The 18,907-nt window shown below is 37.2% G+C and overlaps 1 protein-coding gene across 5 annotated transcripts in view; it reads left to right on the top strand.

Annotated features, from left to right (window-relative positions):
• Nucleotides 1-18,907, top strand: part of MYO9A (myosin IXA) — a 304,154-nt gene that overhangs the window by 126,197 nt on the left and 159,050 nt on the right. For all 5 annotated transcript variants that reach the window (XM_030814687.1, XM_030814685.1, XM_030814686.1 and 2 more), the window contains 2 exons: nt 2,880-3,014; nt 16,179-16,300. In XM_030814687.1, the coding sequence (XP_030670547.1) occupies nt 2,880-3,014; nt 16,179-16,300 (257 nt within the window). The remainder of the gene's footprint in view (nt 1-2,879; nt 3,015-16,178; nt 16,301-18,907) is intronic.

Genomic DNA, 18,907 nt, shown 5'->3' with positions numbered 1-18,907 from the left:
AAAATGTTATATAGTAAGATGTGTACCATAAATCCATCCATTAAAAATAGATTGTTTGTTTTATTGTTGTGAACAATGCTATAACAAATATTCTTTTACTTACCTGTGTATACATTTCTCTAACATAAAATTATCAAAGTGGGATTGCTGTTTTTTTTTGTTTTTTTTTTGTTTTTTTCTTTTTGAGACAGTGTCTTGCTCTCACCCAGGCTGGAGTGCAGTGGCATGATCTCACTACAACCTCTGGTTCAAGCGATTCTCCTGCCTCAGCCTCCTGAGTAGCTGGGATTATGGGTGCCCACCACCACACCCAGCTCATTTTTGTATTTTTAATAGAGACAGGGTCTCACCGTGTTGGCCAGGCTGGTCTTGAACTCTTGACCTCAGGTGATTTATCTGCTTTGGTCTCCCAAAGTGCTGTGATTATAGGCGTGAGCCACCGTGCCCTGCTGATTGCTGAGTTTAAGGATAGATACATTTTAAAAATTTGACACTTTCCAAAAAAGACTGTACATTTCCAGCAGCAGTGTGTGAAAGCACCTGATCCCCTACACCTTTACCCACATTGGATGTTATTGGTATTTACATCTCCTAATCTGATAAGGGGAATGGTTTCATTTTATTGCATTATTTTTAATGAGAAAAGTTCAGCATCACCTCATGTTTTCTCTTTTATTTCTTCTCTGTATTTTAAAAATATCTTTGTGTTATTTTTGTTTTTTATTTTGTCTTTTTGATACTCCTTTTTATTTTTATTTTATTTTTAATTTAATTTTATTTTTGAGACAGTGTCTCTTTTTACCCCAGCTGGAGTACAATGGTATGATCTTGGCTCATTGCAACCTCCGTCTCCTGGGTTCAAGTGATTCTCCTGCCTCAGCCTCCCAAGTACCTGGGATTACAGGCGCGTACCACAATGCCTGGCTAATTTTTGTATTTTTAGTCGAGACGGGTTTCACCATGTTGGCCAGGCTGGTCTCGAACACCTGACCTCAAGTGACCTGCCCTCCTTGGCCTCCCAAAGTGCTGGGATTACAGGCGTGAGCCACCATGCCTGGCCTACTCCTTTTTAGAAGGCATTTATTGTGGATATTTGTGGAAGCCTATAGTTTGATATATATTGCAATTATTTTCTCTCTTATTTACTTTTTAGATTTATACTATCTGTTTTTATGATTTTATGTTGTAATTTTTTTTGCAGTTCTGTCATTTTTCTGGTTTTTAGTTTTGCATTTTGTATATGTATTTTACTTACAGAGGAAGGCCTCTTCTAGTCCAAGATTATAAAATATTTATTCTTATATTTTTATAATTATAATTTTTTTATGTTTAGACTTTTCCTAACTGTATTTTTAATATGGCAGATTATAGGTATTTAATCACTTCACATCTAGTTGTATTTTCTGGGCAGCCTTCATGGACTAGTCCACCTTGTCAGACTGATTAAAAATGTCATCTTTTAAATTTAATCCTATTGCCTTAAATGTGAAATTGCTCTTATATTAATTTTTCATGCTTCAGGTAAACTCACAGTCATAAAAATTAATTTAAATTGTAATCTAATTTATCAAATTGATTTATTTTTGAAGGGCATTATTTTAATTTTTTTAAGGGCCTAGACTTAGCAGAATTAAACAAAATACTCTTAGTACAGGCTTTTAAAAAAAAATCTTACTATTTTTCATTCATTGTATCAGTTTGCCCATTGTATCTCTTAGCACCAGTGGAGAAAAATTATTTTCATTTAACCAAAATTGTCATACAACTGTATTTCCAGAATGGGTTGGGGTGGTGAGAAAAGTGTTTATATGCAGGTATTAGAGCCAAATCCACAGTAAGAAGTTAGATTATTCCTAGAAGTGAAATAGAAGAATAAGCATTTATGTTCTGTATTCTACCAAACAGCTGAAAGATTTGAATGTGATTGACTTTAGGGAGCAGACCTTGATGATGAGGCAGGGATTGCTGTCTTTTGTTATAATCCTTTTAGCACTATTCAACATTTTAAACCTCATACTTTTTTTTTTAACAAATATTTTTAACTTTACGAAACCATATGTTCTGGCAGGGTGCAGTGGCTCACGCCTGTAATCCCAGCACCGTGGGAGGCCAAGGCGGGTGGATCACCTGCACTCAAGAGTTTGATACCAGACTGGCCAACATGGTGAAACCCGTCTCTACCAAAAATACAAAAAATTAGCCAGGAATGGTGGTGCATGCCTTGGTAAACCCAGCTGCTGGTGAGGCTGAGGCAGGAGAATCGCATGAACCCTGGTGGCAGAGGTTACAGTGAACTGAGATCACGTCACTGTATTCCAGCCTGGGCGACAGATCGAGACTCCGTCTCAAAAATAAAAAAGAAACCATATGTTCTGACATCTAGTTTCACTCAGTCTTCATGAGGCTGATAAAATATACTAGTTTGGTTCTTAATGAAGAATTCTATTTATTGGGATACAGAAGTCAAAATAGGAACAATTGCATTGTCCTCTTGGTATAGCCGGAGTAACCTACCTCTCTTGATCCTTCATTAAAATAACCTTTTGATTTCCTCACACTCTGTTTTTTTCCATTCCCTTTTAGATATTAGGAATTTCTGAGGTTTCTTAAGATAACAGGCCACTAACCTTGCTTCACACATTTCTGTAATCTATAGATTATATGTATTAACAGTTTGAATATTTTTTTAAATTAGGATAAAAGTAAGATAAAGATAACTAAAATACTTTTAATTCATGATATGTTTTGAATACTGGCCAAACACAATCCCCTGTGCACTGCTTTAGAGGAACTGAGCATTTTGTTACTTATGTTGTGGATATTATTCATTAAATAAATTTAAACATTACTTTTAATCACAACTTTCTCTTGTTTTACAGACATTGTCCATTGGTGTTCTTGATATTTTTGGGTTTGAAGATTATGAAAGTAACAGCTTTGAACAGTTCTGTATTAATTTTGCTAATGAACGTTTACAGCACTACTTTAATCAGCATATCTTTAAATTGGAACAAGTGAGTACCTAAATATGTATACACTTGTCCCCCCAGCACACATTATCTTTGAGTCATATTCATAATAATTCACTTTATTTTTTCACACATTTTATTTATTTACATAGTGTTTCTATTAAATATTGAAACGTGCCTTTACAAACAAAAATAACCGAAGTAAATCGGCTTGGGAACAAATACTGTTGCCTCTTTGTATATGTAAACTCAACTGATGGGGTTAGAAATGTGAGGTACAACAGAGTAGTCTGGTAGCTTCAATTGTTTATCATAATATCAGTTGTAATATTTTACTAAAAGAATGGAGAGCACATAATAAGCATTTTAAATCTTTTTTTTTTTTTTTTTTTTTTTTTGACTGAGTCTCGCTCTGTCACCCAGGCTGGAGTGCAGTGGCCCAATCTCGGCTCATTGCAATCTCTGCCTCGCAGGTTCATGCCATTCTCCTGGCTCAGCCTCCCTGAGTAGCTGGGACTACAGGTGCCTGCCGCCATGCCTGGCTAATTTTTTTGTAGTTTTAGTAGAGACGGGGTTTCACCGTGTTAGCCAGGATGGTCTCGATCTCCTGACCTCGTGATCTGCCCGCCTCAGCCTCCCAAAGTGCTGGGATTATAGGCATGAGCCACTGTGCCCGGCCTAAATCTTGTCTTTCAATAGAATATTGTGGTCCACATATCATTGTAAGCAGATGACAGAGGTTTTATAGTCCCCTAAATAGATTTGCTGGCTGGGTGCGGTGGCTCACACTGACAATCCCAGCATTTTGGGAGGCCAAGGTGGGTGGATCTCTTGAGCCCAGGAGTTAGAAACCAGCCTGGGCAGCATGGCGAAACCCTGTCTCTACAAAAAATATAAAAATTAACCAGATGTGGTATTGCATGCCAGTAGTCCCAGCTACTCAGGAGACCCAGGTGGGAGGATCACCTGAGCCTGGGAGGTGTAGGTTGCAGTGAGCTGTGTTTGAGCCACTGCACGCCAGACTGGGCAACAGAATGAGACTGTCTCAAGATTGCTTATATATGCTTATTTGATTGCACCTTTGTTGTTTTTGCAGGGGAGTCTGTTTTTTTAGAGATGGGTCTTCTTGCTCTGTCGCCCAAGCTGAAGTACAGTGGCGTGATCTTGGCTCACTGTGTCGACCTCTGGGGCTCAAGCAGTCCCCCGACCTCAGCCACTCAAGAGCTAGGACCACAGGTGCACATCACCACACTCAGCTAATTTTTGTTTTTATTTTTTGTAGAGACAAGGTGTCACTATGTTGCCCAGAATGGTCTCAAACTCTTAGGCTCAAGCAATCCTCCCACCTTGACCTCCCAAAGTGCTGGGATTACAGTCAGGAACTACCACTCCTGGCCTTGAATGAACCATTGATTAAAAAGATGTGTGTGTTTGTTTTGTTTTGTTTTTATTGCTGGTGTTGATTTTTTTTTTCTTTTTTCTTTTTCTTCCACACGGGTTTGGAAACAATGGTGTTGATTTTTAATTGCTACATGGTCACTGTGTGTAATGCTAAGTACAGTCAGTCGGTCCTCCTTATCTTTGGGTTTTACATCCAAGCATTCAACCCGTGGCTGATACAAAACTACTGATACAAACCTGCATATACAGAGGGCTGACTGTACTAAGCCATTTATGTAAGAGACTTGAGCATCTGTGGATTTGGTATCCACGGGGAGTCCTGGAACCAATCCCTCGAGGATATGGAGGGCCAACTGTATGCTTGTTTGATTGCTTTGGTCTCTTAGTTCTAGGGTGGGATAGAGGAACTTAACAGAATCTTAAGTCAATACAGAGTGTAGATACAAAGAAACTAGGTATGGAGAGACCAAGATGGGTAACTAGATATTTCTTATGAGAATCTCAAGATTGATTAAGTTAGTATAAAAAGAGTGTGCTTTTGGCTGGGAGTGGTGGCTCACACCTGTAATCTCAGCATTTTAGGAGGTCGAGGTGGACGGACGAGGTCAGGAGTTTGAGACCAGGCTGACCAACATGGTGAAACCCCGTCTCTACTAAAAATACAAAAATTAGCCTTGTGTGGTGGCAGGAGCCTGTAATCCCAGCTACTAAGGAGGCTGAGGCAGGAGAATCACCTGAATGTGGGAGGCGGAGGTTGCAGTGAGCCGAGATTGCGCCACTCTACTCCAGCCTGGGCGACTGAGTTGAGACTCCATCTCAAAAAAAAAGAGTGGGCTTTCAGTTTCCATGAGAATTATTAGGGTAAAGGAAGGGTCAAACAAAATGTGGACTTTTTCTCCAAACTAAGGTTGAAATCAGTAATAGGTTTACATTGTACCCCAGAATTTGTGTATGAGGACATAGGTAGACACAGGTTTCATCAAACTGAACTCAAGGGAAATGGTTAAGAATAGAAAATGAACAGAAACACTATAACAGCTAGCAGGTCTACAGAAAAGAGGGAGAAAAGATCTTTATATCATCAAGTCTCCCATCATTGGATCTTGTTGCTGTCTTAGCTTTTTAAAAAAGTGCCTCTATTTTGCTTAAAGGACATACTGGCTGGTTAACAATAGCATGACAATGTTAGTCCTGGCCAGCTTGATGAATGCTTAAAGTTTTAAACATATAACTTTTTAGCTAGATGCTACCCTAGAGCTTTGGAAAGATAATATTATTTGTTATAATGTTAGCTAACACTTATGAGTTATGTAGTGTTACTTATCAGTCAGCACTGTTTTTATTCTAGTTTTTCAGATGTTGTCTAAAGCCAGTATTCAAACCTTAACACTCTGGCTCTATAATATTTTCTTTTAATCAAAAGCTAATAAGCTGGGATTGCCATCCATGTCTCTTGATTCAGTCCAAGACTCTTACATAAATCATATTAAGTTAATATTCTTTATCTCTTGCAAATAAGTACATATGTTAGAAGGGTGAGGGAGTGCATTTTGTTTTCTGGGTTCTATATTTTACAGAGCAGAACATCAGTTGCTCTGTGGATCATTAAACAGAACATTGGTTAAATTGCTTTTGAAAAAGACAAGCATTCTTTATTGTAAACTGAAATTATTCTTTTCTAGAAGTCTAGATTAGACAGAGAGCCAGAAGAAATGCCTTGGCCATAAACGTATTATATATAAAAATAAAAAACCTTAGAGTTTATGGAAAATGTGTTCAAAACTCCTTGGAAGATGGGTGATTCTCATTTACTTGCTACCCTGAATATCAACGTTTTGGGCAATGTGGTGCAATTATGGATCAGAATCTTGTTAAGTGTCTTATTTATATGTACCTCATTGGTAACTAGTATGAAATGGGTACTCAGTGATTACTTGTTAAGTTCAGTTGAGTATAAAATCAGTTAAGGTTAAAATTTTTAAAAAGAAGATACAGTATCACAGGTACATTTGTAGGAAAAATCTTCAATATGATGACTATGGTTTGGTTCTAAATTTTGTCCGAAAGGAGTACATAGGCATATAGGATGGGAAAGAGATGTAATAATTGCCATGCAGGATGTAAATGCTATAATCAGATATAAGGTAAAGTAGTTACACAAAGGATGAGGTTGATTGGAACTACCTGAAAGGCTGCAAAAATTTTCCAGTGTTGATTCTGGCATATAGTTTCAAATAGTGAGCTGGAGCTCACTAGATTGTCAATGGGAAAAGATATTTTAGGCAAAGGTAACATTATACACATTGTACTTAAAACAGTGGACTTATATGTCATACAGGGAAGATTAAAATTTTTCAAACAATGAGAAGCTATTTGAAGTATATTTAGCAGAGGACTTGAATTGGACTGAAGAGCAGTGAACTGGAAAGAAGGAGAAAAATCTATGAACTAGTTGAAGTACTGTCATGTGTCACTTAATGATGAGGATATGTTCTGAGAAATGCATCATTGGGTGATTTCGCTGTTATATGAACATCATCCTGTATTTACACAAACCTAGGTGATATAGCCTCCTACACACCTAGGCTATATGATATAGCCTATTGCTCCTAGGCCACAAACCTGTACAGCATGCTACACTGAATATTGTAGGCAATTGTAACACAATGGTAAGTATTTGTGTATCTAAATGTATCTAAACATAGAAAAGATACAGTAAAAATACAATATAAAAGATAAAAAATGGTACAGTTACATAGGGCACCTACCATGATTAGAGCTTGCAGGACTGGAAGTTACTCTGGGTGAGATGTTGGGTGAGTGGTGATAAAGGCCTAGGACATTACTGTACACACACTACTTAGACTTTATAAACACTGTACACTTAAGTTACACTAAATTTATTAATTTTTTTTGTAATAATAAATTAACCTGAGCCTACTGTAATGTTTTTACTTTATAAACTTTTTTAACTTTTTGACTTTGTAGTAGCAATTTAAAACACAAACACATCGTACAGCTGTACAAAAATGTTTTCTCTTTATATAATTATAAGCCCTTTTTCTATTGAATTTTTTTAAAACTTTAAAAACTTTTTTGTTAAAAGCAAAGACACGTACATACATATTAGCATGTATACATACATATTACCATAGCATATTAGCATAGGCCTACACAGGGTCAGGATCAAGACGTCAGTAGACAATATGAATTTTTTGTGAGATTAGGGATCCCTGTTGTATATGCAGTTGGTCCTTGACTGAAATGTCTTTGTGTGGCACATGACTGTAGAATGGGTGAGTGATTCTGAACTGAATCAAGGTAGTGGTAGAGATTATAATGTAGACTAAGAGACCCAAAGAGGTTTCTGATATTTGAAAGTACAGCCATCCCTGGGTATCCACAGGGGATTGGTTTCAGGACCCCCTGCTGAAGAATACCAAAATCCACAGATGCTCAAGTCCCTTATGTAAAATGGCATGGTGTTTGCCCATAACCTATGCACATTCTCCAGTATACATTAGATCATCTCTCAGTTTCTTATACTTAATACACTGTAAATGTTATGTAAATAGTTGCTATACTGTTTCTAAGTTTATATTTTTTGTATTTTTTTCTCTTAAATATTTTTGATATGTGGTCGGTTGGAGCTACAAATGTGGAACCTTTTGCAGATATGGAGGGCCAATTGTATGTTTTCTGTTGCTTGTATTACTGCCCTCTTTTTTCTTTTCCTTACTTGCTGAGAATTATTCTTCATTTGATTGATTCATCAGTAAATTGAACAACAGTTGTGTGCCAGGCAGTGTGCTAAGCATAGAAGATAGAAAATTTAGAGTTCAGGGATCTTATTTGAGGAGCTCATAATCTAGCAAGTTTTTGTTTCATCCATTTTACTTCTGTTGTTGTCAGACTAGAAACTTTTGATGAACCTTACCTTGGAGAACAACCAAAAAACTTCAACAACATATATTTGAAGGCATTGGAGTACCTTCAAATAAGTTTTACAGGGCCTAGACTATAAGAAAGAAATCTAGGGAAGTGAGCCCAGCATTTGGGTGCTGCCTTGTTCCTATAGACATTTCGTTATTTTTGTAGTGTTTCTGATTCTAAAAGGGCAAGGCTTGAGAGTATGAGGAATTGAGCAGAGTTTTCTTCTGACTCAAAGATAAGGAGGAGGCCCTTGGTAATTCCTATAGGCTTTAGGTTGAGATCCCTAAAGGGTTACATCTCAGACAAAAGTAAATCAGAAGTAAACCTGGCATCAGAAGGACTGAAGCCCAGTTTAAAATCATCTCAGTTCCCAATTAGGTTAAAATAATATAAAATTTGTAGTATTCTTAGCCACCTGCCAAGAGCAAACACAATCTCCACTAAAAGAAGACATCATCCAACTGCTAAAATTATCTTTATAATTTTTCATATACAGGATCTAACACTCAGTCCAAAACAGAGAGAGAGAGAGAGAAAGAGAGACACAGAGACAGAGACATAAAGACATACATGGAGGCAAACCAGCATGAATAAAAACCACGAGAAATGTAGCCGGGCATGGTGGCTCACGTCTGTATTCCCAACACTTTGGGAGGCTGAGGCAGGTGGATCACTTGAGGTCAGGAGTTCAAGACCAGCCTGGTCAACATGGTGAAACCCCATCTTTACTAAAAATACAAAAATTAGCTGGGCTTGATGGCACATGCCTATAATCCCAGCTATACAAGAGGCTGAGGGAGGAGAATTGCTTGAACCCAGGAGGTGGAGGTTGCAGTGAGCTGAGTTTGTACCGCTGCACTGCAGCCTGAGTGACAGAGTGAGATTGCGTCTCAACAACAACAATAACAACAACAACAACAACAACAACAAAATCCCAAGAGAAATGAGATAACAGTACCACAGTGGATCCAGCCAATGATATTAGCACTAGACATGGACTGGAAAGTAACCATGCTTTCAAGAAATCTTTAAAAATAAGGTGCAATATTTTTATTAAAGAACTACAAATTACTTTTAAAAATCTCAAATTGGGGAAAACCTAGAACTAAAAAGTACTGTGAAATCGAGAAGACACAGATGGTTTTTAATAGTAAGATACAGGTTAGTAAAATTAGTAAATTGGAAGATAGACCAGAAGAAAATACTGAGCCTAATGAAAAAAGATAAGAAAGAGACTTATACTCTAAGAGCATAGTGAAAGGGTCTAACATGTGCCATAGGAATTTTGGAAAGATGTGTGTGAGAGACGTAGAATAAGTTAGAAGCCATATTTGAAGACGTAATGGTTGAGAATGTTCCAAAACTGTCAAAACAAAAAAGCAAACGCAACAAGCATACATTTGAAAAGCTCTTTAAGAATCCAAGGCATGTTAATTCCAAAGATATTTATGCCTAGAAAATTATAGTAAACCAAAGACAATGAAAAAAGTCTAAAAAGCAGCTAGAGGAAACCAGAGACTACAGATGCTCCTTGCCAAGTTGAAAATATTTTAAGTCAAAAATGCCTTTAATACATCTAACCTACCAAGCATCATAACTTGACATAGCCTACCTTAAATGTGCAGGACATTAAATGTGCTCAGAACAGTTATATTAACCTACAGTTGGGCAAAATCATCTAACACAACACCTATTTTATAGTAAAAATGTTGAATATCTCATGTACCACATATCACCAGCCTAGGCAAAGATAAAGTCTGTAGAAATTATGACAGTTTCACCCCATTGTAAAGTTGAATCATTGTAAGTCAGGGACATTTCTATCTTTAAAGATGCAACAATAAGACTTGGCAGTCAGCCTTTCAGTGGAAATAGTGGAAGCTAGGAGACAATGGCATATTTTCCTTAAAACCAAAGTATATTGTTTAGGCAGCAAGTTGTTTCCGATTGTAGCTCAGGTACAGGAAGGAATGAAGAGCAATGAAAATTATAAAAAAGTCGTTGAATCTAAGTGAATATTAATTAGACAAAGTTAAAAATAACTTTTATGGTTTAAATAGAACTATTTAGGCTGGGCGTGGTGGCTCACATCTGTAATCCCAGCACTTTGGGAGGCTAAGGCAGGTGGATCACCTGAGGTCAGGAGTGTGAGACCAGCCTGGCCAACATGGTGAAACCCTGACTCTACTAAAAATACAAAAATTAGCAGGGCGTGGTGGCAGGCGCCTGCAATCCCAGCTACTCGGGGCTGAGGCAGGAGAATTGCTTGTACCTGGGAAGGGTTCGCGGAAGTTCCAGTGAGCCGAGATTGTGCTATTGCACTCCATCCTGGGTGACAGAGCGAGACTCCATCTCAAAAAAAAAAAAAAAAAAAAAAAAAAAAGAACATAAAAAGCAGAACTATTTAATGTTTAAATGTAACTAAAATACATGACAGTAATAGCATATAAGTTAGGAGTAAATAGAATTTAAGATACTCTAAGATCTTTGTATTAAATGCCAAGTTACAGAGATATTATTTCTGTTAGTGATAAGTTAAGGATACATGTTTTCTAGAATTGCCAAAAATAGTAAAATAATATAAAACTTAAAAAAAAATACAGAGGATAAGTAAAATAAAAACACTCAATCTAGAAGAAAGCAAGAAATAAAAGGAATGCCACGAAAGTCAAAGAACAAGTAGTAAGGTGTTTGATTTAATCTCATAAATATTAGTGATTACATTAAATATAATTGATTCATTGCTCTAACTAGAAGGTAAAGATTGTCAGACTAGATACAATACAAAACTAAACTAAACTGATTGTTGCTTATGAGAGACATTGTAAGTATAAGTATATAGAAAGATTAAAAGGATGAGCGAAGATTTAGCAAACCTTAAGAAAAAAAGCAGTTGTAGCTATATTAATATCATATTTCAAGCATTACTAGAGATAAAAAGGAATATTTAATAATGCTACCCTTTAGCATTATTCACTTCCTTGGGAAGTAGTATACAGTTCAAAATTTAGAAGCACCTGATAGCATAACCTCAAAATATATAAAGCAATAATGAATAAAACTTGAAGAAGAAAAATATATTTACCATCATAGTGGAATGTTTTAACATACCATGCTGACTTGCCGATAGAATAAGTGTTCAAAAAGCTGGTAAGGATATAGAAGATTTAAAATATCTAGAAGATGAGATTAGTACCTTTGTGGGCATCCATCACTGACTGTCCTTCAGAGCAGAATGTCAGTTTCCTGCCCTTAGGCCTGAAACCTAATCAATTAAGGATATAGAAGATTTAAAAATCAGGCCGGGCGCGGTGGCTCACGCTTGTAATCCCAGCACTTTGGGAGGCCGAGGCGGGCGGATCATGAGGTCAGGAGATTGAGACCACGGTGAAACCCCGTCTCTACTAAAAATACAAAAAAAATTAGCCGGGCATGGTGGCGGGCGCCTATAGTCCCAGCTACTCGGAGAGGCTGAGGCAGGAGAGTGGCATGAACCCGGGAGGCGGAGCTTGCAGTGAGCCGAGATTGCACCACTGCACTCCAGCCTGGGCGACAGAGCGAGAATCCGTCTCAAAAAAAATAAAAAAATAAAAAAAAATAAAAATCAAATATATAACTGATATGTATAGAACACCGCATCAACAGCTGCAGAATGCACTTTTTTTTTCAAGTTTGTGTGGAATATTTACAAAATTTGTTTATATCCTGGACCATAAAGTGAAAGTCAGATTTCCAAGGATTGAAATGACACAGATTTTAATACCATAATAAAATTATACCTGAAATCAATAACTAAAAAACAACTGAAAAATACCTATATGATTAAAAATTAAGAAATATTCTAGGCTGGGTGCGGTGGCTCACGCCTGTAATCCCAGCACTTTGGGAGGCTGAGGTGGGCGGATCACGAGGTCAGGAGATCGAGACCATCCTGGCTAACATGGTGAAACCCCGTCTCTACTAAAAATACAAAAAAATTAGCCGGGCATGGTGGTGGGCCCCTGTAGTCCCAGCTACTCAGGAGGCTGAGGCAGGAGAATAGTGTGAACCCGCGAGGCGGAGCTTGCAGTGAGCTGAGATTGGGCCACTGCACTCCAGCCTGGGCGACAGAGCGAGACTCTGTCTCAACAACAAAAAAAATTCTAAATAGCCTAGAGGTTGAACAATTAGAAAATATATTGTACTTAATGACATGTTACATATTAAAACTATGGGAAATGCCTAAAGCTATACTTAGAGGAACATTTCATAGCTCTTAGAAGATTTTTGTTTAAAATCAGTGATCCCTGTCAACAATTGGGAAAAAGATCAGCAAACTAAACCAGAGGAAAGTAGAGAAAATGAAATAATACAGATAAAAGAGGAAATTAATAAAAGTGTGAAAACAAATATACCATGGGAGAGGATCAACCAAACCAAAAGTAATACTTTGAAAGGGCTAATAATATTGATGAACCCCTCAAGGAATTCATCTGAGAGAGAGAGAGAGAGAGAGAGAGACAAGACAGAGAGAGGGATATACATAACCAAAGTCCCAGTGATAGAGGGTATTACTCCGGATCCTACACATATTAAAAAGATAGTCGGACACACTGAATAACTTTATGTTAATAGACTTGTCAAATGATACGAACAAAAGAGCTTTTCAAAACTGACATAGAAGAAATAGAAAATCTGTGTCTGTAACTATTAATGACATTGAATATGTAATTTAAAACCTTTCCCTGAAGAACATTGCAAGCCATGGTGGCTCCACTGGTGAATTCTACCAACATGGAAAGAAGAAAGAGTATCAGTCTGACATAAGCTGGTAGGTGGAATAGAAAAAAGGACAATTCTCAGTACATTTTAGGGGGCCAGGATATCAATGATACACACATCTGTTAAGGATATTAGAAGTGGAAATTACAGGTCAGTTTCACTCATAAACACAGATACAAAAATTCTAAACAAATATTAGCAAAATCCATCAATATGTACAAAAGGATAATACATTGTAACCAAAGGGAGATTTTTTTTTCAACATGTGCTTTACATTTAACTGAATCAAGCAGTTTAATCATCTGTTAATAAATAAGGAGGAAACACAATTATCTCTAGAGATATATAAAAAGCAGTTGATAAAATTGCATAGCTATTCCTTTTTTTCTTTTAAACCAGGAGTAGAAAATGATTTTCTGATAAAGGACATCTACAAAATACAGGTAATATCTTATTGAATGAAAAAGACTGTGAGTGCTTTTCCTCTGAGACTAAGAACAAGGCAATAATGTTTTTTGAGAGTTTTGCTTGTTTGTTTTTTGTTTTTAAGACAGAGTCTCACTCTGCAGCCCAGGGTGGAGTGCAGTGGCGCAATCATAGCTCACTGCAGACTTGATCTCCTGGGCTCAAGAGATCGTCTTGCCTCAGCCTCCCAAGTAGCTTGGGACTACAGGTGCATACCACCATGCTCAGCTAATTTTTTTCTTTATTTTTGTAGAGTCAGGGTCTCCATATGTTGTCCTGGTTAGTCTCAAACTCATGGCCTCAAGTGATCCTCCCAGCTAGGCCTCCCAAAGCATTAGGGTTACAGATGTGAGACACTGTGCCCAGCCAAGAGTTTTTATCATGAATACAAGCATGTCATACAAGGGGGAATCCAAATCGGCAGTAAACATAGGAAAATGTTTTTTCTTTGTTATTCATCAGGGAAATCAAAGCTAAAATCACATTGAGACACCAGTAGGCATTCACCGAAATGACTAAAATGAAAAAGACAGACAATACGAATATTGGAGAGATATGTCTATAGGGACATACACTGGGATGTGTATGTAAATTGCCACAACCACATCAGAATGCTGTTTGGCATTATTTGCTGTGGTTAAACATGTAGTTTATAATCCTGTGTTTTCACTCAAAAATAGGTATAAATGCACACCGAAAGTTTTGTGTGGAAATGGTCATAAGATGTTATTTTTAATCACCAAATATTAGAATTAAGAGCAGTGTCTATCAGTAGTAGAGTGGGGCTTGACTTGTGCCTATAATCCCGGTGTTGTGGGAGGATTGCTTGAAATTGCTTGAGGCCAGGAGTTCGAGACCAGCCTGGGCAACAAAGAGAGATCCTGTCTCTTAAAAAGAAAAAAGTAGAATGGGTGAACAAGTTATTGTATACAGATACAATGGAATACTCTACAGCAGTGATTCTCAAAGTTTATTCCTTCTCTCTCCTCAATAGTAGCATCAGCATCACCTGGAATCTTTTTAGAAATGAAAATTCTAAGTACTCTATACCTACTTATGCAGAAATTCTGGGGATGGAGTCCCAATACTCTGTGTTTTAACAAGCCCGTCGTGTGATTCCGTTGTACGTTAAAGTTTTAGAACTAATGCTTTGTAGCAGAGTTTGGCACACTTTTTCTATAAGGGCCAGATCTTTTAAGGCTTTTTGGGCCATATGTCTCAACTCAGCTGTTACATTGAGAAAGTAGCCATAGACAATATGTAGCTGAGTGATTGTGTTGTTTCACAATGCAATTAAAATGAATGAACTTCAGGTACATCCAACAAAATGGTTGTGTCTCTGAAACATTAGTTGAATGAAAAAAGAAAAGAGAGGGACAAAATGAGTATGTGTTATGTGATTCCATTTAGATACTATTTATAAATAGGGGAATCTTATTAGTTGTATTAGAAGCTGACTTTGGGTAGGAGGGTTTGGGTAGTCCTTGGGAAGAGATGATGAGGAGGACTTTTGGACTTCTAGTAATGCCTATAAAAATCATTAAGCTCATACTATCTAGTGTGTATATTTTTCATGCTTTAAAAAATTGGGGGGAAATACCTTTCTTACTGCCATTGGGGAGTGACCTTTATATGACTATTTCTTACGTGTGAAATTGTTAATTAAAAGAAAAGAAGTATTTACCTTTCCTAGTTAGAATAACTATAGTTTATGTTAGGGTTCATTCTTCTTTACTGGATAATAATGAATACAGAAAGAATGATGGAATTTCAAAATCAGAAAGAATGATGGAATTTCAAAATCAGAAAACAACAAAAAAGAATTTCAAAATCACTATTTGCAGATTGGCAGTTGACTTGTGCAAGTACTATAAGTGAATGCTAAGACAGTTGGCTACATGGGGTATTTTACTTGATGCCTAAATGTCACTGCAGTGCAGAAACATATCTCCTTTACATTCTCAGGTGCATTTTTTTCCTAAAAAAAAAAAACGTCTAAAAAGTAAAAGTATCACAAGGATGAATAGAAGAATATATCTCAGTACAGGAAAGAATAAGAAAAAATGGAGCGCTTTGTAAGATGATTTTAAGTAGTTACTTAAGACCTGAACCTCGAGTTTTTTAACCTTAGAATTCAAAACCTTTTCTTTAAAAAAAAAGATGTCCTAAAGATTTTATTTTGCCAAAGTTAAATGTGTATGAATTCCATATAATTACTGGAGGGTGATGGGGTCCCACTTTTCCCAGAAATTGTTTCATTAAATTCATTGTTGATAATCCAGGAAAAATATAGTCCTTTTTGATGGCTTAAAGTCATGTAGGAGATATTAGCCTTCTTTCTTCATTGTATGTTTTTACTTAGTGGAATCATCAGATAGTGAGACTAAAACAAATCTTGCCCTACATTTTGATTAGAATGAACTTAGAACTAGGATTCTAACAAAACAAATTTGTGGCATGTCTTTTTAAGAGAAAACAAATACATTATATTAAGATTTGTACAACTGAAATTATACATTCTTTCATTGTGTGGATTGGTGATTTTTAAAATCTTAGAATTTTAAGCAGGGTAAAAGCTTTTCAATCTATATTATATGCCTATTTTCTGCAAGATGAATAAATTGTTATTTTATTTTTTGGTTTTTCTAGGAGGAATATAGAACTGAAGGTATCAGCTGGCACAACATAGATTACATTGATAATACCTGCTGCATAAATCTTATTAGCAAAAAGCCAACAGGACTGCTTCATCTTTTGGATGAAGAAAGCAAGTGAGTGTGATTCTTTACAGTTTTGTTATTGGCTGTTTTGGCTTTTTATCTCTTTTTAAGTTAAAACTTTTTTCTTACATTACCAAATAAAGAGCCAAATTTTTTTTGTACAATTTTTTTTTTTTTTTTTGAGACGGAGTATTGCTCTGTCACCCAGGCTGGAGTGCATTGGCCCCATCTCAGCTCACTGCAACCTCCGCCTCCTGGGTTCACGCCATTCTCCTGCCTCAGCCTCCCAAGTAGCTGGGACTACAGGTGCCAGCCACCATGCCTGGCCAATTTTTTGTATTTTTAGTAGAGACAGAGTTTCACCGTGTTAGCCAGGATGGTCTCGATCGCCTGACCTCATGATCCACCCACCTCAGCCTCCCAAAGTGCTGGGATTACAGGCGTGAGCCACCGTGTGTGGCCACAATTTTTTTTTTTATATCTATGTGTTTCTAGGTAATTAGGATGGGCTTCATTACTTGAATTCATTTTTTTCTTAAGTTCTTCTAGATTTATTCAATACACATTGATGTCAAACTTGTTGACTTTTTTTTTTTGGTTACATGTTTCTTTCTTTGTAAATTGAGCTTTCATGTATGAGATGTGTTTGTAGTTTTCATGTTTAGCAGAAAAGAATATCATGATAGGCCAAACGTGGTGGCTTACGTCTGTAATCTCAGCACTTTGGGATGCCAAGGCGGGAGGATCACTTGAGGACAGGAGTTCGAGACCAGCCTGGCCAACATGGTGAAATCTCATCTGTGCTGAAAATATCAAAATTAGCTGGGCATAGTGGTGCAGGCCTGTAATCCCAGCTGCTCAGGATGCTGAGGCATGAGAATCGCTTGAACCCAGGAGGCAGAAGTTGCAGTGAGCTGAGATGGCGCCACTGTACTATAGTCCAGCCTGGGCGACAGAGCAAGACTTTGTCTCCAAAAAAACAAAACAGAAAAAAGAATGTTATGGTAAATTAGTAATGTCTACCATGATCGTGCAGTGTAAGTGGCAACATCTGCCAGTTATTTACTGTTCCTTGTTAACACTGTTCAATATAACTGACTTAAATATATGCTTCAGAAATAATGCTTTATGTAGCATTCTTCAGAGTATTCTCAACAATCTATAAAATACAGTTGATTATCCTAAGAGATGGCAAATCTAGATTTGGAGAAACTGAGATGAGGAGGTTGTGAGGTTTTTATGACCGTTTAGTAAAAAATTTAGAAATTGAATTTGTTTACCTGATTTCTAGTTTAATATTCATTAAACAGGATAGAAAGTATTGAGGATTTACTATTAGAGATAAGATGATTGTGTAAGGTGGTAGAATAAAAAGCTAACAGAAAGAAGACTGCTGACAGTTTAGTGTCACTCTGACCTACTCTATCACTAGTCAACTTCCATTAATCTAAAGAAATTAAAATGCTGTTAACACAAGTAAAAAGTACCTTAATTTTCTGTCCAGAGTTTTGTGAAAGTTTCTTGCATTACTCTATATGTCCCAACATAATTATTATCTCTCATAAAATTGTAAGGTTTGTAATTAACTGTTTGTATACCTTACCTCCGGTATATGTTTATTTGGGAAGGCTTTATCGGTGATTTTGATATTCTGTGTTGAGAACCGTTGTGGTTGATAATGGAATGATTAGCACTTCTTTTTGTTTGGGGAATTTTATAGTAACACAAAAAAGTTTAAGAAACAATGCAAGAAAAAAGATTATGTAGGTAGGAAATGGAGGACCTGAGAGTCAAACCTGTCAAGTATTTCTGACTAATAAGCTTGCGCTTTGAAGTATTATATTGCTTCCCTGTAATATTTAGGTGTTAGAGTCAGAAGTCCAGGATTTGTATCCCATTTCTATAACTACTGTTACAGAAAAACTCTCAAACCATGTTTTTCCTCTACTCTCACACCACAGTAATCAACACAGAAGACTTCTGTGACCAAATGTGTGGGGTTTTTTCCCCACTAACAAGCAGTGGACACCAGCTGGGTATCCTCTATTCAGATTTGACACTATCTACCTGGAGGTAGCATTAGATCCCACAGATCGAGGGCTCAGTCCCCAAAACTGCACCCCACCCCACCTTCAGACACCAGCCTGTAATCCATGCCTCCAGAACTTCTGACCAACCAGCTTCCCCTTGAGTTCAATTAATTTGCCCGAGCAGCTTGCAGAACTCAGGGAAAATGAAACAATGAGGAGATGCGTAGGACGAGGTGTGGGGGAAGGAGCACAGAGCCTCCATGTCCTCCCTGGGTGTACCACCCTCCAGGAACTCCCACACGTTCAGCTTTTCAGAAGCTCTCCGAATGCTGTTTTTGGGGGGTTTTTATGGAGGCTTCATTACATAGGCATTACTGACAATTGTGTAGAAATGTGATTGGACAAAAAGAATATGATCTCGTACTAACAGACTGACTGAGAAACCCAGTAAGGCCTGTTTGTCTAGATTCTTCTTGGCCTCTGTGTACAGCATTCTTTCCTTCAGAGTATGGGGCAGGACCCTTTCTGGAATGAGGATCTTTTGATTCACAGTCAGATTAGAGACCTGCCTTGGGCAGGTAAAAGGAAAACAGGAGAAGGTTAGAGAGAAAGATTCTGTTTCCTGAGG

Source organism: Nomascus leucogenys, chromosome 6 (genome assembly GCF_006542625.1).
Source record: "Nomascus leucogenys isolate Asia chromosome 6, Asia_NLE_v1, whole genome shotgun sequence".
In the NCBI taxonomy this organism is placed as follows: domain Eukaryota; kingdom Metazoa; phylum Chordata; class Mammalia; order Primates; family Hylobatidae; genus Nomascus; species Nomascus leucogenys.
The sequence above is the reverse complement of the archived record's forward strand: the minus strand, read 5'-3'. Positions and strand labels throughout refer to the sequence as shown.